Source organism: Haemorhous mexicanus, chromosome 1, assembly GCF_027477595.1.
Source record: "Haemorhous mexicanus isolate bHaeMex1 chromosome 1, bHaeMex1.pri, whole genome shotgun sequence".
NCBI lineage: Eukaryota > Metazoa > Chordata > Aves > Passeriformes > Fringillidae > Haemorhous > Haemorhous mexicanus.
In genome coordinates, this window is record NC_082341.1 from 125,541,885 (window position 1) to 125,564,510 (window position 22,626).

Here is a 22,626-nt window from a genome sequence, read left to right on the forward strand (position 1 = left end):
AGTGGGATGGATTGAGGTTCCTCTCCTCCAGTTTAAGCTCTTCCTCAAGCCTATGACTGAAGATGCTCTTCTTCTCTGACAGATGGAGCCAATCAGCCCCACCAGACCATGTTTCTCAAGCAAGTTCCTTTCTCTAAAATACCTGAATGTCTCTCTGGGGTACCAGTTCTGCAACCATTTGTCAATTTGCCAGATTTGACTTGCCCTTTCAAACTCCTTTTTTATGGCTGGGACAATTGATGAAAAAAACTACCCACACTCCGGAATCCCTTAGGGTTTCTGCCCCAGGAGAAGCCTCTATTCACATTCTGCAGTCTGAGTTCTGCACAGCAGTCCTGTCCTTCAGCAGCCCTGTCTGCGTGGAGGCATTGGCCACTGTCAGGACAGATGGTGCAGATCCCCCATCAGAGCTGCTGCAGCCTTTGCCCTCAGATGAGTGCCCACCATTCTGCCCTGGGAGTCAGCTGGGATGAGTGCCCCTGACCTGTGCAGATGGCTACAGAATGGTGCTTGGTTGCTGGCAGACTTCACATGTCTGCACTTGGCTGGTGGATGTCCCTCCTCTGAGTTGTCACCTTCCCTGCACACCCTGCTGAGCAAGCAGCCACACTACGCCTGCCCTGGCCACGTGCTCCTGGCCACAGTGCTCACTAGGGCTGCCTGCTTTGGGAAGAGGGATTGGCCACCATTACTCCTGGCCTCGCACATGCCAGGAGAGTAAGCCACTCTCATGGGAGCAGCCAGCTCCTGGCGGGTCTCTGTGCTCCCCTGGGGCTTCCCTGGCTGAGGAACCCCGCTGTGAGCCACGCTGCCCTGCTCTGCTGTAGAACACACCTGCACCAGAGCTGATCACCTCAGTGGATGTCATGTCTCAGTCCTATCATCAAGTTGCTCATTTCACTAAAACACTGGAGCATACCTCCTAAAATAAATAATATGTATAATTGCTCCATATAGACCTTTAAAATATTATACCTTATTATCCCTATCACAACATAATCAGCATGCAAAATCAAACATTGTTTTCTGATGAGATAACCGTGGTTCTCTTGAGGGCACTACGTCAATGAAGTTATTCCCTCTTGCACACAATTAAAATTCAACTATAAACCAGAGAATATGAGACATTTAAATAAAAAACTTCAATACTGAAAACCAAACCCTCTTGTTCAGAAGCCCAGATACAGATTCTGGAATCTAAATTTTTAGAACACAGCACTATCTTCTACTGTTTAGCCTAGTACACTTCTATAATTTCATTATGACATTACTGCTAATGCATGAAAATACTGTTTATTATGGTACTTAGATCAAATTATGCATAAGTAAACATTAATATTTTTCTTTTCAGTATGTTAAATATCTCGTCATACTCCTTTAACATGCTGTTTAAGGAAAATTCCTAAAGATCAGAAATTATTTGCTATTACATCACTTTGGAATTAATTGCTCTAAATAAATCTGTGCAAAGTGAAGGAAATAAGGAATTTATTTTATTTTTTTCAAAGCAATAAAATAAGGACTAGTACAAGGGTGCAAATCTAACTGTAGTTCACCCATCCAGAAAGAGAATACTGACTTCAGAATGAGATAGAGAGATCTGACTGAATTTTTTCAATGAGTTTGAAATTTTCAATTACAAATATTACTATTATTATCATTACTATGATTATTACATAAAGAACAACATGCATAAAAATAGATTATTCATTTACCTGGCTGTGCCCCCTACTAAAGTCAACTGATACAGGTTGGCATTGGTTCACTTTACACAGACTAAAAATTGACTGCCAAAGTTTAGAATTTAACTTAATAACATTACTAAATCTCCAGGCTGTGCTTTGAAAAGCCACTTAAATCAAACTGTGCTTCAGAGATCACTGCTGCAATTCTGCCCTTTGCATTCAAAATGTTCAATCAGACTTCAGCATTTTATAAGACGAAAAAGTATTTTCAGTTGGATAATAAGAGAGCTATTCTGATTATAGAGTTTTCTGGAATGTGTTGGATGAAAGAAGATTTTTTTTTTTTTTATTTAAAAACATTAACTTGTGGTATCTGGAAAAATGTGCATCATAGGCCAAAGCTATGACAGATGATTGCCTGCCTTTAAAAGCTGCCTCTCTATGTGCCAAGAAGGGCTCCCTCTGAGCCTGGGTGAGACAGAGGGCATCAGCTTTCAGGTTCCCACTCTGAATTAAGCTCAGGCTCAAAGACACATCTACTTTGTGGGTAAGATATGTTCCAAATCCAGTTTTGCTGTTCTTCATACTACTGCTGGGCAAGGATACCCAAGCTCTGCAGCTCACAGGCAATGGTGCCTACAAATGTTTTCAATCCCAATAGCCCAGATACTTGTGCTGATGAACTGGAAAGATTAGACCTGAGCTATATCTTTCAGACTCAGTTCTTCATCCGTGAGAATAGATGCTTTAAGTCTGAGGCATATCCAAACCAAATTGCCCACAGTTTTGCTGAAAGCCTGACAGGCTGTGAGCAGCCTGAACTTCCAAACACCATGCAAGGACTTTTGAGTTTCTGAGATGGATGTGAGGAATCTGCCCTGAGGTCACAGCCCTTGGGAAACTGGCAGGCCCTGCTAGATAATGGTGATGCTCACAAGAATGACAAACTGTGGCTCCAGGAGGACATGCTCCTTCAAGAACACCACATTTCTGTGACATGTTCAAAAAACTGTGTCACTGCTGGTGAACTGAAAGCCCCAGTCTGTGGGGCCTAGTCCTTACATGCTGCGTCCCACAAAGTACAGGCTCCCTTACACCCTTTCACTGTGTGCTCTGAAGGCTTGTCTATGCACACTGAACGTGCTCTTCACCCCTTGGACAGGGCATGATCCCTCAGACTGGAGCTCGTGTTCCCCAGCCATAAGGGTTAGGGCTGGTGTACAAGGTCATGCACACAGCTGCTCACTCCTGGGTGCCTCTGTGTATGAGGAAGGCAGGCCAGGGTACAGACACCAACTACTACACTTCAGTATGGACATGCAACATAAACTGGCTCGTTATGGTGGAAAGGCAAAGAATCAGGCTCAGCAGTGAGCTCCTCTGCCTCCATGAACCAGCAGCTGTTTTCTCATACACAGCTTCAAAGCTCTTGAGTGAATGAACTACTGTGCTGTATTGTTAAGGCTGCAACATGTCTATTAGCAGAAGATAATCTACCACCCCTACGATGTGATTGATTAGCTTCCATTAAAGTCAGTGAGGTTGACAATCCTGTATGAAGTAGCTACATATCTGGCTCTGCATAGCAAATGAAAACACACTGGACTTTATTAAATATATTTAAATACTGAAAGAGTAGTACTTTTTCATTCTGATCTGGTTAAAATGAAATATAATCAGAAACAGAGTTGGAAAATAACTAGCATTGTTATATTTTTAGATAAATCTGAAAAATAAGTCTTATACATGCAATTTATTGGTGCTTCTTCTATCCAAAACAATCATATCTTTAAATACAGCTACCTTAATGGAAGAAAATGCTACTCTAAAATGTAAAGAAACCAGCTATTTTACTCTGAGTATAAAAAATAAACACTCTAAGGAATGGAAGAAAAAAAAGCATGTTCAATAATTTCATTACGTTCTAAGATGCCAAATAATCTGTGAGTGGTTTCTTTTTAGATGAAAAGAAATCAAAATATAGGACAGATGTTGGACAAACCACATTTGAGGTCTATCACACACTGGCATTTTTCAAATTATTTTGGCTCATCTATTGAATAAGGTGTATTTTGCTTGATTTTGAAAAGGGAAACATCAGGAAATATTTAAAGGCCAATTGCTGCCAATTAACTTTGATCAGCAAAAGTTGCATTTGAATCTTTTAGATTCTTTTGCTGTCTGGAATAACACACTATTCTAAAATCTAGCAAAACAACAACTTGATGATTAATGTGTGTTGGCAGCCCCACCACAAGCTTGCTTAACAGCTGGATTTTAAATAAACAGCTGTCTTCACTATGATGGGAAAGAAATCTGACTGTTTTCATGTTTTTGCGTTATTAAAATGTGATCAGAAATTGCTTTTTTCCCTTTTAAGATGAAACAGCCAGGCATTACAGTGACAGTCTCTTTCAGCAGTTTGGACAGCTTTGGAAGGCTCTCCCAAGCATTGCCAAACCATAGGCTGTGTAGGCTAAAAAAGCCCTTGGCAAGGCATGCAGCTCCTCGCTGCAGGCAGAGGCACCCTGGCACAGAACACCCCGAGCCTGCTGCAGGCACAGCAGCCCCAGGAACAGCCCACAGACAGCCCATACAACATTTATGATGTCCCTTGGGGCTAAGGTAACACTTGGCCACCGTGGGATGTAAGAAAGAAATCTGCACCCAGCCATCAACTGTTTATAGAAGCTGGAGTTTAATATTTAATGGCCTGTGCAGACTGTTGAATTCTCTGTGTTTACAGGCTCCTTCGGTGTATCCACTTCTGAAACTTGTCTACTGCCATCATAACTGCTAAAACCTTTGAGGACAAAACTCTACCATTTAAACTGTAGCAACCTTTGAAGGCCAGTTCAGACATTTGGTGTAGATATTATGATATATCCTAATGACTTAATTATATAGCTATTTTCTAAGCATTTCTGTATTGAAACTCTGCAAATAATTGTCAAAGCATCTGACAACACATAAAACCAGACAAATATTAAATATTAGATCATCTCTGTGTGTTTTAAAAGAATGAACACTTACTTCTAAATCGTTGAAGAACAGATGTGTGTCCGCCAAATTGAAAATCATCTCTTCCATTCGGAGTCCAAGGGACACAGAAGTGGGAGGATCCTTAAAGAAGAAATTAAGCAAGTGCACCATCAATACTGTGCTTACCACACATACCCAAATACAAACTGGAGGAACAGCTTTTCATAACATACTACTTGTATCAAATGCAACATCTGCTTTGTCAGTTTCAGTTCAGTAACTGTCTTACCCTGTACCACAACACTTCCCAGTAACACTCAAAAATATTACCTAAACTCAACTGACTCCTTGATTTTGCAGTGGGACTTCTGTGGTCCCCCTCATGCATCCCTGGCACTGGCTCTTTGCTCTCTGTGCAGAAAGAGCAAATCCATTTCACATAAAACTTCTCCAGATTCTACAACTGTTCACAAGTTTTATGATCAAGCAGGGGTATGATAATTCTATTGTTACTCAAAATAAACTGGTCACAAATGACAGGATTCAGTCCTGGGAATACCTACTGACTTTAAAGCAAAGAACTATTGATGTTTTATTTGCAAATGGTAATTATATTTAAAACCACTCCTTGATTGTCAAAAAAGCTTTAATTATGTTTCCAGCTTGGCCCACCCATGCAGAGTGAACAAAACTATTGTTTGTTATTAATACATAACACACTTTAACTTCTCTACAGAAATTACCGTAACAACTTACTCCTTACTGAGCTAATAAACTCAAAAAGCATGTTCAGCATTGTGGTTACCAAATGCATTACAGATGTTTGTCTTGTTTTGATTTTTTTGGTGTTTTATATATTTTCAATCTGAAAAATCGAAAAGAGAGCCTAATACATACATTTGATATAGAGTTTCTCATTTATAATGCCAAGTCTATCCAAGAGCACAGGAGCATGAGTTTGAAAGAGCATGTTATATTATCCCATAACAGCCTCTATTAATGATGTTAGTTTGTTAGGAATTATATTTTAAATAGAACTGAAGAAGTGGCAACCAATATTTTACTTAAAATAAGCTAATATTCTAAACTTGATGACAAGTCACAGTTAAAAAGCAAAAGATGCAGTCCTTAGTTTTTTTTTCCACCTCTAAATCAAATTAATAGATGCTTCAACATGATCTCTGAACTTTCAAACATTTTTCTGTAACTACTGGTTAAAAAGGCAAAATGCGTCAGTAGTGAAGGGCTGGAAAAGAATGGTGATTTGGCAGCCTGTTTGCCTTCTGGAAATGCCAAAACCCAAGAACTGCTATGCAGAAAAAGAATTTTTGAAATTCCAAAGCAAAGCTACACTGAGCAGACAAAACATCTATTCTTGAACTCACATCCATTAAGAGTAAGTTTTTTAAAATCAAAAAAAAGAATAGCCCTTATAAATGGGGAAAAAAATTGCATCATGCTATTTTGATGAGCTTTGCCCTTAAAAATAAGTCTTTTATTTAAACTGGCACAGTCAAAAAAAAAAAAAAAAAAAAGAAGGAATATTTGGCTTCTTAGTTCAAATGGAAACACTTTGAAATATGAACAAAAGTATTCTGTCTCTCTGTTTTAATATTGCTCTATTTGTAGACCTGTGCTTTCCTCTGCTTTACTTTTGTAGCCATGTGAGGTGGAAAGCAGGTGGTATTTTCTCTCTAGCTGGGTCTGAGGCTTCTTTTCCCTTTGACATTTCTGCTCATCTTTGTGCCCAGTTAGCAACTCATCATCCTACACAGCTCATCGGTCTTGTTCCTTTTTTAAACAGGCAAAGATTTTTGTTGTGCCTGAGCAGTAACAGAAGACACCTCACAGGAGCCTCTACTGTAGTTCTTAAAGGAATTAGATGGGCTAAAGGTCTAAGATGCAAATGAAGATCACTAGCTGATCTTGAGTATCAACTACTAATGCAACAAGGTAGAAATAATTCCATTCTGACTTCCATCCCTAAACAGGAACATCATTTTGAAAAGCAGAATATATGGGCAACAGAGCATGATATTGATTGTGACCCCAATTGATTAATTTTAAACTAATGTCTGCAAATATATATCTTACATTTCAGTGCACACAACTTGCTTTTTTTATTATTGAACATTTTTATCACATTTCTGAGTCTGTAAAAAGGGGTTTTTGTAAAGCTTTCTACCCATTTTACTCCAAGGTATTTTTACATGGCAGAAATAAAACAGAATGGTTTTCTCCAAAATAATACTAAAATAATGTCATTTATTAGTTAAATTAAATAGGCAGAAAAAAAGATAAGAAACTCGTTGGCACCTACTGAAAGTGTCAGATTAAATAACACAAACTAAATGGATTGCTTTTCAAAGAAAGCTTAACTCCTAGTTTAAACACAATCTTTTTATATAAAAAGTTCTACTTAACACAAAAACTATGTTAAACTGTGGCTCTTGGTAGCTATGTATTTAGCAGAAGCAAAAAAATTATCTGCATTAGCATTTTAAATATCTGTGTAGTCACAAACTTGAAACTGCTCTAATGAAAAGCACAAGAACCTTGGTTTAAAGCATCATAATATATCAAACTCTGCCATCAGACATTACAGTAGGGGCTGTAAACTTTAAAAAAAGACAAGGCTAGAACAAGGTTTTAAAAAAATAATCCCATACCCACCCTTCTTTTGCAATTTTAAGCCACTAATTGCTAACTAATTATTGTGAGGTGTCACACAATGAGTAGGAAAGCTAACAATCTCTTCTTGTTGCCTGGGATTTGCAGGTTCACTCAGTGTCTTTTCAGGTATGGTCAAAATCAGGTACAAATCTCTGAGGGAGGTACAGTTTAACTAAAGAAAAGAAATACCACTGTCAAACTGCTTAAGTAGGCCTTTTGTTTTGAATACTGGCACTGGAGCCAAAACATTGCCTGTATGTCATTTCTAAATTCTACCTACTTGATTTCTTTGTTTTGTGGAGAAACAAGAAGCTGAAAAACAGGAAAGTTCACTTTGGGTACCAGGCTTATTTTCCACTTAAGCCTACAGGTCACAAATGAAGGGTTAAGTGAAACCAGGCTTTGTTTTTCTCAATCTCTAAAGTTTATTAAACCACAATAAAATAGCTTATCAATTAAAGGAAAATTCCTTTAAAACCTCTGCATATAACTGCTTTCACTGGGGATGGAAATGTATGTCAAGAGCATGGTATTCTGGGCCAATGCTGGGATGCATTTTCACCTGCTCCAAGATCTTAAAGGGATCCAACCTTTTCCAAATGCCAAAAAGGAATCAGCCCTGATGTCAATTAAACTAACTGGTAGCTTTATATTTGATCAATACATCTCTCTCTGTACATAGTTAAAAACATCCAAAAGCAACTGGAAATGTTTTGGTTTTTGTCTGGAAGGACATATTCTTAGAGTTTCATGCATTTCTACTAAATTCACTAAATTTAAATAATCCTTGAATAAAAATGTAGTGCTTTATGGAGCAATTTCTGCCATGACTGCGTAAACTGAAAAATAAAGGTGGTATTATGTTACAACAAAACTGAAGGAAAAAAGCAGGAAGAAAATAGAGCACAATAGCAGCTAAAGGAGAGCAGGTGATTAAAACAGAGGCAAAAGTAAGAAGGTACAGAAAAAGGTGGCACAAGGAAGAATTAGGAAGAATGAAGGAGCGAATTAGGCAAAGAAAATCAATCCCTTCAGCAGCAAGGCCGAACATCATTCATAGTCATTCACCATGAAACTCACTCAGGCATTATGAAAAGAGCTGAATGCCAAGTTGCCAAATCCCCTATTATTTAATTAGGACATTTTTGTTTGTTTGAAGATCCAGCTTTTGTATTTTAATGATTATGTGATCACCCTAGATTTAATTTTTTAAAAGGGCATTTCTAGCCTTCATCATCGTGCAGATTTGTAAGAGAACATGATGCTGGATTGCTCATAAACAAGAATACAGGTGAAAGGAACAATAATTCCCCTCAACTTTCTTTTTTTCCAGATTAATTTATGGTCTGGATTTCTGATTTTAAAGGCCGTTAATCACAGGCAAACAGTCTTTTAAAAACATGCACCTTCTGCTGCCACAAATAAACCCTAAAATTCTCATGTTTTAGCATGTTTGCCTTGAACATTTGACACTGTCTCTCTAACATCCTCGGAAATTACTAACTGTTGTCTGAAGCTGTCAATAGCCCAAGAGACACTCTGATTTGAATGAAACCTTAAGAAAAGAAAACCAGAATGGCACAGTTCCACGACATCATCTGAGAGTCACTGACAGGCATGTTGCTACCCCTCACCAAAAAGATTTTGTATTTATCCAAAGATTAAGCAGCAATGCCATCATTCCTCTCTACATCAACAGTTGGGTGTCATTTAGCAATGCAGGAATAGTGTGCCAGATGCCATGAAACCAGAGCCAGCTGGGCAAAAGCTGCATCTTATGTAAACAGTGCCAGCAGTGATGGAGCTGCAACTGGGAGTCAGCCCTCTCCTTGAAGCACACATATTTATATCTCTTTGCAACTGAATCCCAGCCACTTTCCTCAGCTTCAACCATCCAGCAATAACGTGTTTATGTTCACATCCCAGTTAATGAATCCACTACAGGGAACTAGTAACAAATGGAAAAAATATGCTCACATTAGTACTTCTATGGCAGTGACTAATTAATTAGGCTTTTCCAGAGCTACTCTGCTGGCCAAAAGCCAGTGGTGAGTCTCTGTTCTCACTGAGCTTTTTTCTGAGCTCTGGGATTTGTTCTCCTCATTCTGAACTAAATTGTCATAGATTTTGGAATACCACACAAAAGCTGGTTTTAGCTTGAAAAATGGAAAATAACTTTAGGTAAATATTTAATACTCTTCTATAGTGCTTTTGTCCATACATATCCATACAATAATTGTTGAAACATTTGAGTTCTAGTTTCTTTTTACTATCTAAATATAAACTAACAACACCTAGGAAACCAAGGCTGCTGAATTAACTAAATATAAACTAACAACACCTAGGAAACCAAGGCTGCTGAATTAACTTGCTGTTCTGACATATAATGAAAAAACCTAATTATATTCCTCAAACAGATACACTGTTTATTACAGTAAACATTTCTGCAAACAAACCTTACCTGAAGAAGCAAGAAAGGTTGAAAAGTAGAATTTCTTTAGGTTTGTATAGGGCAAAAAGGTATTGAGAGAAACTCAGAACCTGACCCAGGCACAGACTGAACTGGAGGTAGCTTTGCCCTTCACTCATCTGGGTGTAGGGTAAAACTTTTAGTGCTAAATAGAACCTTTACAAGAAGACAGAGGCATTACATGAAGACAGACAAAACTATGTAGTTGTTCTTTACATGTAGAAATTTTTGAGGTTAACAAAAAATCACATTCCAGTTATAACTCACAGGAGGTGAACATAAAAGGCTATGACAAATTTTAGCACAAGCTGTTAGTTTTCAAATACAATCCTGACAAAAAGAAGTCTGATCTCATAAGGACATTCCTTTCATAAACTGTTCTTATTCACCTAAAATCATCTGGGAATTACCAAGGAAATTTGCTGTCTGTAGGCATATTCATCAGTTCAGTTATGATTTATAGACTGCGCATAATATAAAGGTTTGACTCATAAGCAGACTTTTGAAAACATCAGTCAATATTTAGATTTAAAAAAAAAATCAAAGGTAAAAAATTTTAGACTAATCTGGCCATGTCCAAAAGCATTCTTCCTCTTTCCCTCTCAATACAAAGCACAGCCAATCCATCATAGCAATCATTCCTGGAACTCTCTGAGGGGATGCAGATCTTTGCAGATTTTGATGATATCAACAGGTTTCAGACTACCTGTATCTACAAACCAAACCTCAAGTGGTCAAAGTATTAACTCTGATTATCCCAAGTATCAAGTATCCCAACATTATTTAAATATGTACTGAATACAAGAGCTGAGCAGCTGCAAAGCATGGACATATGAAATAGCTTGATTTTTTTTTGTCTTGTAGGGCCAGTACCAGTTTGCCTCTAAAAATCAACTAATGTTCTGGTATTCCTGATGTATCAACCATAAACCAACAAATATTACTGAACATTTCCATCAGTTTCTTGACACTTACCCTTCCATATCTGTTAGCATAGGACCCTGTAAGCAAGGAATGGAAAATGATGATTGTCTCATCCAAATCCCAAATGAATACTCTCTGTAAAAAGAGAATCAAATCAATGTGTTCCTTTGGGAAGCTAATACTTGAAATGGAAAGTTAAAATTTGAATCAGTAAGCACAAAAATGGGAAAATTGTACTGATATGGTAGCACGTTAAAACCATAGCTTCCTTGCCATTTATTTTCAAAACTAACAGGTTGGGGTTTTTTCCCAGGGTAGGGTAATACAATCTGTTAGCTTTTTACTACTATTGCTATTATATCAAATCCTTCTATTAGAATAGAATTATAGTATAGTCAAATATACACAGAAAATGAAACTGTAAAATGCAATTTTTGAAGCATGATGTGAGATAGAAACTGAAATAAACAAAGAGAAGTATCTAAAATTAAATCTTCTGGGTTAGAATTCTGTATTTCCGCAAGTCTTACAAAACAAAAGTCTTACAAAAATTCATGTAAGTGCCCTTGAAAATTACCTCTAAAACCAAAACAAAGTAGATTGCTGCTAAGCACTTTGTTTCCTTTAACTTATGTTAATTTTAATGCATTTAAGGCATCTGAAGAACAAAAACTATAAGCTTGGATGATGTGTGCATAAAATTTATGGCATCAGTAAATAATTCTTTTGCTTAGAGACAACGGAAAATATGTGTTTTAAATTTGTCCTCTGACCACACACAAAATGATAACTTAATGAAAAATAAAGTGTTCAAATACAAACATTTTAAATCCTGGTGATATTGTATTTCCCATGATGACAAATGGGGAAAGCTTCTGGAAAGGAAAAGTAATGCAGTGTGGACACTCATCGCTGTGGTGTGTCATTGGAGATGTGTTCTCAACACAAACCATGGGCCACTGGGAGGAATGTGAGCAGGGCATGGGAGAACAAACCCCACTATTGTGCTGGGAGTGTCTCTTGTCCAAATGAAAACCTGTCTTTGACTTGGGAAAATATTGCTCCTTTTTTTTTTTTCCTTTTGGTTTGTTTTGGTTTGTTTGTTTGTTTGCTTTGTTTAATCAAAAGGAGAAAGAAACACAAAGTATTTTTCAAAGGAAGTAGAAGCTCTTCCTGAAGAAGGTTCTTTGGAAGAAAAATCCTATTTCCTATGAAAATACTGTTAGGAAAGAGGGAGTTTCAATGCCACTTTATTTTTGATACATAAATAACACTTCTTTGTGCAAAATAACAATAAAGTTCTGTAACAGGCCAAAGATATTTAATATATAGTACCTCCAGATCAGAGTCAGGTGGTGGTGAAGGATTATTGTTTCTTCTGCCACGTCCACGTGATTTCCCATCTGAGCTACGACGCAATCTATCGGAATCTGAATCTTTGATGGGGGTTGACGGACTGTGGATTGTACTGTATTCTGTCACAGTAAAGAAAGAACCCTTTTACCTTTCAGTTCAATGTTCAGAATGTTCAGCTTACTTGCTTACACCAAACCAAGTCCTAACTAAAATAATTAAATATAAAACAGTAAGTGGTCATGTTGATTTATAAATTAATTCAATCTAGCTCAAATTATATGTATAAAGAGTGATAAACCATTTCAGTAAATGCCTATGAAAGACTTAGGAGATAAAAACTTCATGGCTTCATTCCTTCAATTATTACAAGATTAGGCAAAAAATTTTAAGGGATAGCAGTTTTTCACAAAACAACATTAATTTAACTCTAGCTTTTGAAACTTATAAACCTTAAATGTTTTAAAATAAATGTCATGGTGATGGGTAAGAAAAATCCAACCAGGTGTGGAAAAAACCCAGATATGTATAAATTGAAAAATTTTCCAAATTGCCTGGTTGGAGACTCTTTTAGATTGCTACATTTGAGCCAGAAGAATAGAATTATTCCAAGATATAGCATAAACAAGAACATTTATTTTCATATGGTAATTTAAATTAATAAGTGTTAAATATGAATCAACTATGAAGATTGTATTTCTAGTACTTTTCAAAGGCCTAATCAGCACTGAACACTTCCAATAAGTACCTTCAAGACAGGATACAAATCTTTACAAACAGTATTGCATGCTAATTATTATGCTACAGAAACATTTATTTATAAGAATATTTACTGGTTTTGAACAGGTGCAAAAAGAATGATAATTCATGTAGTTAAGAACAGCAGAGTTTTTCTGAAAACATGCAAGTTTAAAGATATTTTGCTACTCTTAACATCCATAGACTCTATCATAGTGACTGCTTGTACATCAACAAAGCATACACTGAGCATCAGTTTTCCTTCACATTAATTTAATTTGCAGTACCACAGTCCTTAGAAATGGAACAACACATTTTTAAATCTCTTTTGAAAACTTCCTCTCATAGTCTGAATTTCAGAAATTTATTTTGATGGTCACCATGATGTCTTTTGTTTTTCCTAAAAACACTACTTTAGTGAAGGCAGCTGCAATTTTCATGTTTCTTAATTTTACTGCTCAGTTAATATTAACTACTCTTTAGAGTTCAGTAGATACAAAATTTTTCATTTGAATCTGCTACAACATTCCTGCTTGAACAGACAGGTATACTTCTCACACAAGGGATTCTCTCTCCTAGGAAAACATCCTGTTGAGGTCAAAGGTTAAATTAAGGAGGAGACCCTGGACATCTGTGTAACACCACATATGCACAATGACTCCAAATAATAACAGTTACTTGTGCTGGATGAAAAGAAAAGGTCTTGAAATTCTCATGCTCAACCTTCAAATCTACACTCATTGAGAATTAGCATCGCTTTCACATTTCACCTTATATATTTACCTAAATATTTCAGACTTCATCAAACAAAGCAGATCAAGTTAAGATGTAACTCAAAGTTAAGCAGAGAATCTTCTGAAAACATTTGACATATACTAAACCCCCATAAAAGAAACAGACCAGAATTTCTTCAGCAGGTATATTGGTGATATGATGTTCTAAACATGTACTTCAAAACTTAGATGTAATAAAAAATTACTTTTTTTATTGACTAATTTAAATTTCAGCTGCTTTTGGTCTCTGACACTGTTTTTAGGAGTTTGGCTTTAGTTCCCAGCTTTAGAAATTTTTCTTACAGACATGCTATGCCTAAAAGTATTAAACTTGCTGAAGTAATACTAAAACAAGTAGGGAACAGGTGAGATGGAAAGAGTATAAACAAAACTCCACGACAAATAAACAAACAAGGAAATCTAAACGAGTGAGGACACAGAGCAGAGCATGGTGGGGGCAGGGAAGAAAATCTGTCTGTAAGAGGCATCAAGCTCTCCATCTTTGCAACAATTTCACTTATGAATACTTCATTCAAAATTTTAAACACACAGGGCTGCAAGTTTGGGTGGAAGCTCATTTCCATTCCTCTTCCCAGGTAATCTGTCTGGATGCACCAGACTCTCACCTGACAGAAAGACTCCCAACCCTGCCTCAGGACCCCACTTCCATCATTCCCAAGAAAGATTTGTCTGTCCTGCTCTTATGGATCTCTCCAGGAAATCTCTGCTGCTTGAACAGCTGCATCATCAGAACATACAACTTCAGCATTCATTACAACAGTAGAAGTTTAATCTGTGAAAGTGGGGGAAAAAATTATTCCCTTCACTGTACCTGCATGCATTTGAAGACTTTTCACAGATCTCCTTTGTTGTTAGATTAACCCTTCCCTGTCAATCTTCTCTGCTAGACTCTGATTCTTATTCTCTACAGTCTCACCAGACTGGACAAAATAATGCAAAGCAAAATCAAGCAAAGCTTGACTTCCTGAATGTTCTGCAGGCTACCCTCCCCTGGACACCAATTGGCCAGAAAAAAATTTGCATTTTCTACAGTATTTCCATAAATATTAGATTGGGCATTCCTAGATCACCCTCTGAGGAAGAAGTGACATTGGTTGTTTCTTGAAGACTTGGCCAGACCTTGCCCATGACTGAACAAGCAACAGTGCTACTACCTGCAGCTTCTGAGCCTGCTGAGGAGATCAGTGCTACAAACAGCAGTCAGTGTGACAGACAGCAGTCACCAGTGGGGGAAAACATGACATTGGGTGCAAGAAACATTTTCCATGTACGTGAAGGGAAGCCTCTGTGTGCATGGCTGTGTCACCAGCTCAGTGTCCAATGGTCACTCTCAGGGCCTCATAAGGAAACCCAGTAGAAGAATTCAGTGTCCACCTGAGCTCTGAGGCTCGACAAGCCCAGCCCTGACAAATTATGGAGAAAGAAAAACAACAGTGGCTGAGGCTGCTCTGTGTGCCACTAATATCTGGAGTACTGAGAGGGCTCTGCAGGGAAAGGTAGAGCCTGGAAGAAGCTGCCAACATTCCCTCTCCCACATTTGTGCAGTTCATCATTCCTGCCTAAATGTATACCTCACACCTGCTCCTATTCAGATCACATCTCCATTTTTTGAGTTCTCATCCCGTCTCCAAAGGCTTCACAGCCCCTCTCAGCACGGTGTCATCCACATATTTAATAGGCAAACACATTCTGTTCCGTCACATAATGATTAATGAAAATGTGGCCTGGTGCTAGGCCCAAGGCAGACACTGAGGAATGCTGCTGCAGCTCTCACTGACTTCTCTCTGGACATGATTTCCTAAACAGCTTTTTATCCTTCTGCTGTAATTCCTGCCAAACTGCCTTAGCCTAGCTTGCTTTTAAAATTGTTAAGTGAAAAGATTTAGCTGCCAGGGGCATCAAAAGACTTGCTGAAGTCAATTTACATAGCCACAAATCATGTTATCACTACACTCATTACTCTATAATCATTGCTAAGAGAAGGTTAATTTGTTAAACTTCAGCTGACTTCATGGTACAAGACATACTTTAATACTAGGCAAGTGAAATTATGATTTTTCTAAAGCACTGAATTCAATTTTATCCTGTCCTTGAGCATCACAAACCCAAGTAAGTGCCCTCCACCTAATCATGAGCAGAGAAGAGGGTGAGGATCAGATCCATTGCCTCCAACACAAAAGCAAGATCACCAAAGGGAGCTGGCAGCAGCCTGGTTAAACATAAGGAGTTCAGATAAAAGCTATGAGAGTTGTACACATTTTGCCAAAGAAAAAACCCCCATGCCAGCCTCTCAAAATCTCACAAGAGGGGCCTGAAGACATCCCTGGAAGTGAAGCATGCAGGGGTGCTACAGCTGCACCACATTAGCAAGTTGGATCTGTGGGATCAGGCAAGTGATGGCAACGACATCAGGCTCTGCTGGCTGTTTCTGAGAGGTTATTTCAGTGCAAGTGCATTCTGATCTAATCTCCTGGGCACCCTCAGCAGGGGCTGGAGCAATTTAGGAACTGTTCTGGAGGACACCTTCCAGGTTAGCTTTGACTGGAAGGACTCCACTTGGGTTCCCTAGGACTGCTCTGCTTAGCCAAAGCTTCACACCAAAAAAGACCCTGCTCAAAATTAAAATGCTAATGCAGGCACACCCTAAGCACACAAACAATAGCAGGTCTGGAAATCCCCTGAGACAAAAATATCTGGGATCTGGAAAAGTGCTCAGGGCAAATCTGACACAAGCCTAGCCTGTCCTTGATGCTCCTGAGGTGCCTGCTGATGGCCCTGCAGCAGGCAGGGTACAGCCTGGTGGATCCATCAGTCTAGACTGCCAGTGGAGTGGCTCTGTGTTGCAATGCCCTCGCAAATTTGTATTAATAGCAACAGTTAACACAAATTTGTATTAATAGCAACTGTAGCAACAGTTATTCCTGCATCCATGGACATACTCATCATTTTAGATCTCCCTGCTATAGCAACTCTCTGTGCTTTGCTCCAGGCAGACACTAAATGTTATAGCTTACTTCTGCTTCACCTTCTTCTGAACCAAATATAAATGAAGAGTGGGTCTTTTACACTTATCCATATAAGTGTGAAAGACCCACTCTTGACTTCTACAGTCAGTCAGAAAGAGAACATTTAAAGCCCAGATTCTGCAAATATCTTGTTTTCCAGGTGTGACTGGCACTCCCCTGCTTCTGACCTGGTAGCAGCCCCTGGTAGCATACAGTGACATCAAGCCTGACAAAAACATAACTGTGAGGAATGAAATATGTTTACATTCTGGCCTAACTAGAACACATGAACCATACTATATCAGACTTTCCTCTATGCTTCAAGGCACCATAACACTGCAACTTGACACAAGAGTTATCAGCTTATACCTCCCTTTATAAATCACTCTGGGCAGTGTTGATGGTTTTGTCACACAGGACAATTTTCCATCATCTCAAAAATAAAACCACCTTGATTATTTATGAACGGACAGTACAGCTGCAGAGACAGCATTTGCAGCACCATATTCTGTGATTCTTTTCTGTTTGTTATGAAAATCCCCCCCCAGTAATTGCTGCACTTTCTTACTGTTGATTTAGATGGACAGCATTAGTGTTCAGTGACAAATCTGGGGCAAACTGGCTATGCCAGAAATCCCAAAATCAAGTGTGTCTCTAGGTAAATCCAGCTGGTGTGTGTGTGGGTAGAGCTTTTGCTGCTGACAAAGGCATTGCAAATTTATCAGATTTTTTCCCTACTACTCTGAAAGGTTATGCAAAAAAGAGTAAACACACATTATCAAAGCAAACATATCTCATGTCACAATGTAAATTACATGGATGAGGTGGGTCCAGGGTACTCAGTACAGTCAAATGTCTCTACAAGTAGCTATGTACAAAAAATTTTCCATTCAGATTGTGCCCAGGTTAATGGCTTCCCCTAAATCTTCATTTTGCCAGTGTTATTTCAACTCCTGTGTACCAGAATAAAAATACAAGATTCAAGTAATTTGAATATGTCAGTCTCCCACTATGATTTTCTTACTTTTGCATAATTAAAGTTTCCTTTTGCATAAATAAAACAAAACACAAATTCCATGAGCACCTATACAAACTTCTACTTGCATACAACTGGACCAGGATTAAACAATGCAGCAGAATCAAGTGTATTTGTTGATGTTCTTTTTTTTACTTGTCTATAAAAAATAATACTGTATTAGCAGTAAGTAAAAGCACAAAGTAAATATTGCAAGAAACACAATAATGCCTGCTGGCAGGATCACAGAAGTATATCTCTAGTGCTGTTTTGACAAAATGTCAAAATCTTCACTTGAAAAACAAATTTAATGTTTGTATATTGAGAATTAAGAGCATGCTATTATAAACTTGACAGAAGCTCTCAACAGACTGTTAAAAATAGTGGCAAAAATGACTATTTATTTCAAGGCCTGGTTGAGGTTTTGATTTAGGATTGCATATTTAAAATAATGACAAAATATCATATATAGCAGCACTTATAAACTATATATGACCACAACTGAGAGTGGTCCAGATTTTTGTTCTCCAGCATTCTTTGTTGAAGAAAAAACATGAAGCAATCCACAATGGGCCAGTAGTACCTGTATCCTTGCTAGTTATTTCTTCCTGACTCATTAGTTCAGTTTTCAAAGAATTTGAAATCATTGTTACTTTTAATCCCACCAAAACCAAAGATAAGCATCCCAGGAGAACATTCATTATGAGAAAAGCAAAACCAGTACTACTGCACTTTGCCATTCACCACCGTATCCAATTTAATTCCTGTCTTGACAGAATTTTCTGTGATTTTCCTTCTTTGTATAATATATCCTCTAGATTTACTCTTCATTTATATTTATGAAAAAGAACAAACATTAGAATACCAGAAATGTACTGCAAATATAGCTGCATTTCTTTCCATATAGGAAAGAAAAGTTGTCTATATAAACTATTTACCCCCTTTCACTTTTCTGTCTCTAATTTATTGTTATGAAACAAGATAAGAAGAAACTTAAAAGTTTCTGGAAAAAAAAATTTCTGTAAAGACTTCTGTAAAAAAACTTCTGTAAAAGTTGCTTTCCCTTTTGTAATACTAAAGATGATATAGTACTCAAGGAAAAAGAAGTTTAGTCTTTAATTGCAAAATAGTGGCCCATGTCTGAGACCAAGTTTTGCTGGCTGGCACAGCCCTTGTAAGGTTTTTAATCTGCATTGTGAAGTATGTGAGTAATATGAAAAAACCCCCAAACCTTCCAGTAATATATTAAACACACTTATTACAGAAACCAAGAAAAATGAAAGAGATTGAATCTCAAGAACAATGCAAGCCTCTCTTGTGAGAAACACTGTTTAATAAATTATAAATACATCATCATATGAAATAGAAGGATAAATTCAGCCTTTCTGACTGAATGAAAAAAATATTGCACAAATCAAGAACTTTTTATTACCATTTGTGATGATGGAGTTGAAATATTGCAAGAGAAAATTCTTCTGGCTTTAGAAAAGGTAGTTTTTTTCTATATTAACTCCTAGAAATATATGAATGTTACACTAAGAATTTTTGAGCATCAGGGTAGGCATAGTGGATGGGGGCATAACACCATTTCTCCAGGGTAAGTTTCAACATTGGCAAACAGCTGGAAACTAAGTAAGAAAGCATAAGAAGAGCAGACATCCTCACAGCACTAATTCATCCCCAGTCTCCAGTGATCTGGTGCATCAAGAATTTCTTGTTGTCTCCGTAAATTTAATATTTGAGCTTTTCAAAGTTATGCTTGAACTGGCATAAACTTTTTGCATCCCCAACATCCTGCAGCAAAGAGCTACACAGCTTACCTACATGAAACATAAAGAAATACTGCTTTTGTTCACTCTTAACCTATTTCAATGAATTTAACTATTGGAAGGGAGAACAAATATTTGCTTATTTATCTACTTCTATTCCATAATTTTAATTCTCATTACTTCTCTTAGATACTACAGTTTAGACAAAAAAATCAGCAACTTTCTGATTACATCACTAAGAAAAATACAGGCTTTTGTTCACATGAAAATAACACTAATTTCAATATCTGATTTATGGATACAAAGACTATAAACATCTGGGCAATGAATGATTTTATCCCGACTGTGGTACAAGAAAGTTTCAAATTCTGAAAGCAAAGAGAAAGAAGAAACACTAAGCATGGAAAATCCTGGGTTTTTCTGCAAGAATTCCTGCATGTTCTGGATTGCATGGCAAAAACTTTCAAATTTAACTAGTAACTGAGGAAAATCATAAAAGGATTACTTTATATTTGGACAAGGAATTAAACATATTTGAAGTGAAATTATCTGAGATTTCTGAGTCAGCAAAACTCTACTAAAAATGTCACAAGAGCACATAATTACTTTCCCCCTTTCACATTTTTCTTACCAGACTCTTCTGTTTCACTTATTGGCCCAAATTCATAGAAATCACCTATGTCTGTCAAATTATTCTGGTGCCTCTGTAAAGTCTGAAGGCTGCTCTGTGCTTGTCCTGGCATAATTCATAACCACGTGGATTACATGTTTTTTTTTTAAATATAGAAGATGTCTAAGGATAGACAGCCGCAATTCAGCAGCTGGAGCCCATCCTACTAAATGCAATGGCTCTGCACTGCTCCCCACCATCCCTCATAAGAAGCATTCCAGTTGTGGTAAAGAATCAGCAGCCTAACTTGAGCAGATGTGGCCAAACAGCCTACAGAAATTTTACTAATTGTAATAAAAATTTGTTTAATTTGCTCTTTTGTTCTGTGTTTTTGATGCAACTATGAATTTCCTTCAGTTGAATATGCCTTCCACTTGTCCCCACTCCACCAGCATTCCCTTCCTACACGTTGATCCCTCTTTTCTTTGAGTCCAGCCTTGCTTTGTCCTCCAAGCAGACTATGTATGAGCTCAGCTGAGGGTTAGCAAAAAACCTCAACAAGAAAAAAGTACAACCATTTACAATGTCCAAGGAGAAATGGCAAGCACAGCACTGGATTTACTGATGGTTCCTTCCTTCCTTTCTACCAGCATTGAAGTGAGGCAGCAGAAGATTCTTGTCTAATTTCTCCTCAGGAAGCCAGCACTGGTATGTCAGCCACTTTAAACTGTTTTCATACCACTGGAGAGGCTTTGGCAGCTCAGGATTAAGACTGTTGTTAAACTGAACTCTAACTAGAAGTGTTCATCTCTCTCCAGGCAATCCAGAAGGACCCTAAATGGGCTTGATCCTAACCTAACTGCATAAAGAAAAAACTGCCAGAAGAAAAATGGAGAAATTTGGCCCTAGACCTTCTGCTGATTGCAACCACATTGATGGAGATGACTTTCATCAGTTCCTTCTAATAGAGTGGTCCACAGCAGGTACTTTCCTAAATGTGCCTCTGCCTCTGGTAGAGGCAGCCAGCCCATGATAACCCCGTAGCCACATTAAGAGTGGTTATTTGCAAACTGCTGGAAGGAACATTTTCAGAACTGTTAAATCAGTAATGTTAATGTCTTGGGAAAAGAAATGGAAGTCTCAGAAACGCCAGAGGAGGTGTGCACACGTCTGAAAAGGGGCTAAGCAAGCAGTGGTAGGGCATCCATGGGTGCACAGCTTTCAATACATGAAATAACAAATTAGAAGAAGGATTAGGTGCAGAACTCATCCAGGAGAAAGCTCACCAAATTCTTTCAAATTTTAGACAAAACTGTCATAATAAGAATATGGAAGATGTGAGGGAGAAAAAAAAAGACTTCTTAAAAAGGAACTGAGAAAAGTTTTGTTCAGACTTACAGAGCACAGAAAACTTTAAACAGGAGGACAGTCTTTAAATCACTAAGTTTGAGCTTGGGAAAAATATAGCTCCTCTCTTCATATGCACATTTACTTTAGCTTTTAGGAAGTAAATGCTATAATAAAGATCAATTAGAAAAATACATGCAAAGATTTTGCAAAAGATCAAGACACAGATGATACAATGATTCAATTTTAGTATCTTGATAACAGCTAAAATTTGATCACCATAGGGTTTTGGGCTAAGAGGAACTTAACTACCCCCAACCTAAAAAGAAAAGCAAACAAAATCACAAGAAAACAAAACCAAAAAAAATTTAAAAGTGAAAAGCAGGATAATTATGCAGACATCAATATGCATCCATATCTAAATGCCACAGACCCCAATAAGCACTCATATATTTAGAAAGATTCCCTTCTCAAATACAGCACACACACATGACCTCGTGTATATATAAATGTACACACCAGCTGTATTTTCTTCCCTACTTGCAGCAAATGTCTCAAAAAAGACAACACTGCATAACATTTTCTTCAGGTGCAGACTCATGCAGAAAAGCAACAGAGGCCTAGCAAATAATAGTAAATTTAGCATTGCACATAGATCAGTCCCATCAATTGCTTCAAGAGAACTAAAACCAACCTCATCCCAAAGAAGCCCGAAACAAAACCACCTGATACCACTGCCAAATCATAACTGCTTCTTCCTGCATCACTAAGAAACACATCTGCAACCTTGGACTTTCTCTCTGACAGACTTCATACTTCTGCCATCTACTAATGACTGACATGCTTGATCTGTTAAAAAGATGGATTTTAACATTTTTTTAATGATGAGAAAAGTATTTTTCACCCCTCATTTCCAAAAACAGCTGGATAAGTTTGGCATAAATGTTTGAAAAGTATCTAAACTAGTAAAGGACTGCCAAATTCCACCAAGAAAGGTAAAATGACTAGGAAAAAGAATAAGCTACTGAAAATCTTTTCTTAAGATGGAAACACTTGCTCAATTTTTCTATTGCAAGCATTATTATGTCCTCTGAAATAAAGAACTCAAAAGCTCTCTTTCAAGTAGACAGTTGGGTTATGGTTTGAAGGCCTCTTGACTTCAGTTTTATTTAAGAAAAATCAAAAGGGTTTATCTTAATGAATACAGAACTTAAAAGCACCAGGTTCTTGTTTACTGTAAAGACTTATCCATACCCTGCAA

The 22,626-nt window shown here is 37.5% G+C and overlaps 1 protein-coding gene across 8 annotated transcripts in view; it reads right to left on the reverse strand.

The window, feature by feature from the left end:
* Positions 1–22,626, reverse strand: part of EYA1 (EYA transcriptional coactivator and phosphatase 1) — a 159,212-nt gene that overhangs the window by 35,070 nt on the left and 101,516 nt on the right. For all 8 annotated transcript variants that reach the window (XM_059862108.1, XM_059862097.1, XM_059862089.1 and 5 more), the window contains 3 exons: positions 12,070–12,209; positions 10,786–10,869; positions 4,719–4,808 (listed from right to left, as the gene is read on the reverse strand). In XM_059862108.1, coding sequence (XP_059718091.1) covers positions 4,719–4,808; positions 10,786–10,869; positions 12,070–12,209 — 314 coding nt within the window. The remainder of the gene's footprint in view (positions 1–4,718; positions 4,809–10,785; positions 10,870–12,069; positions 12,210–22,626) is intronic.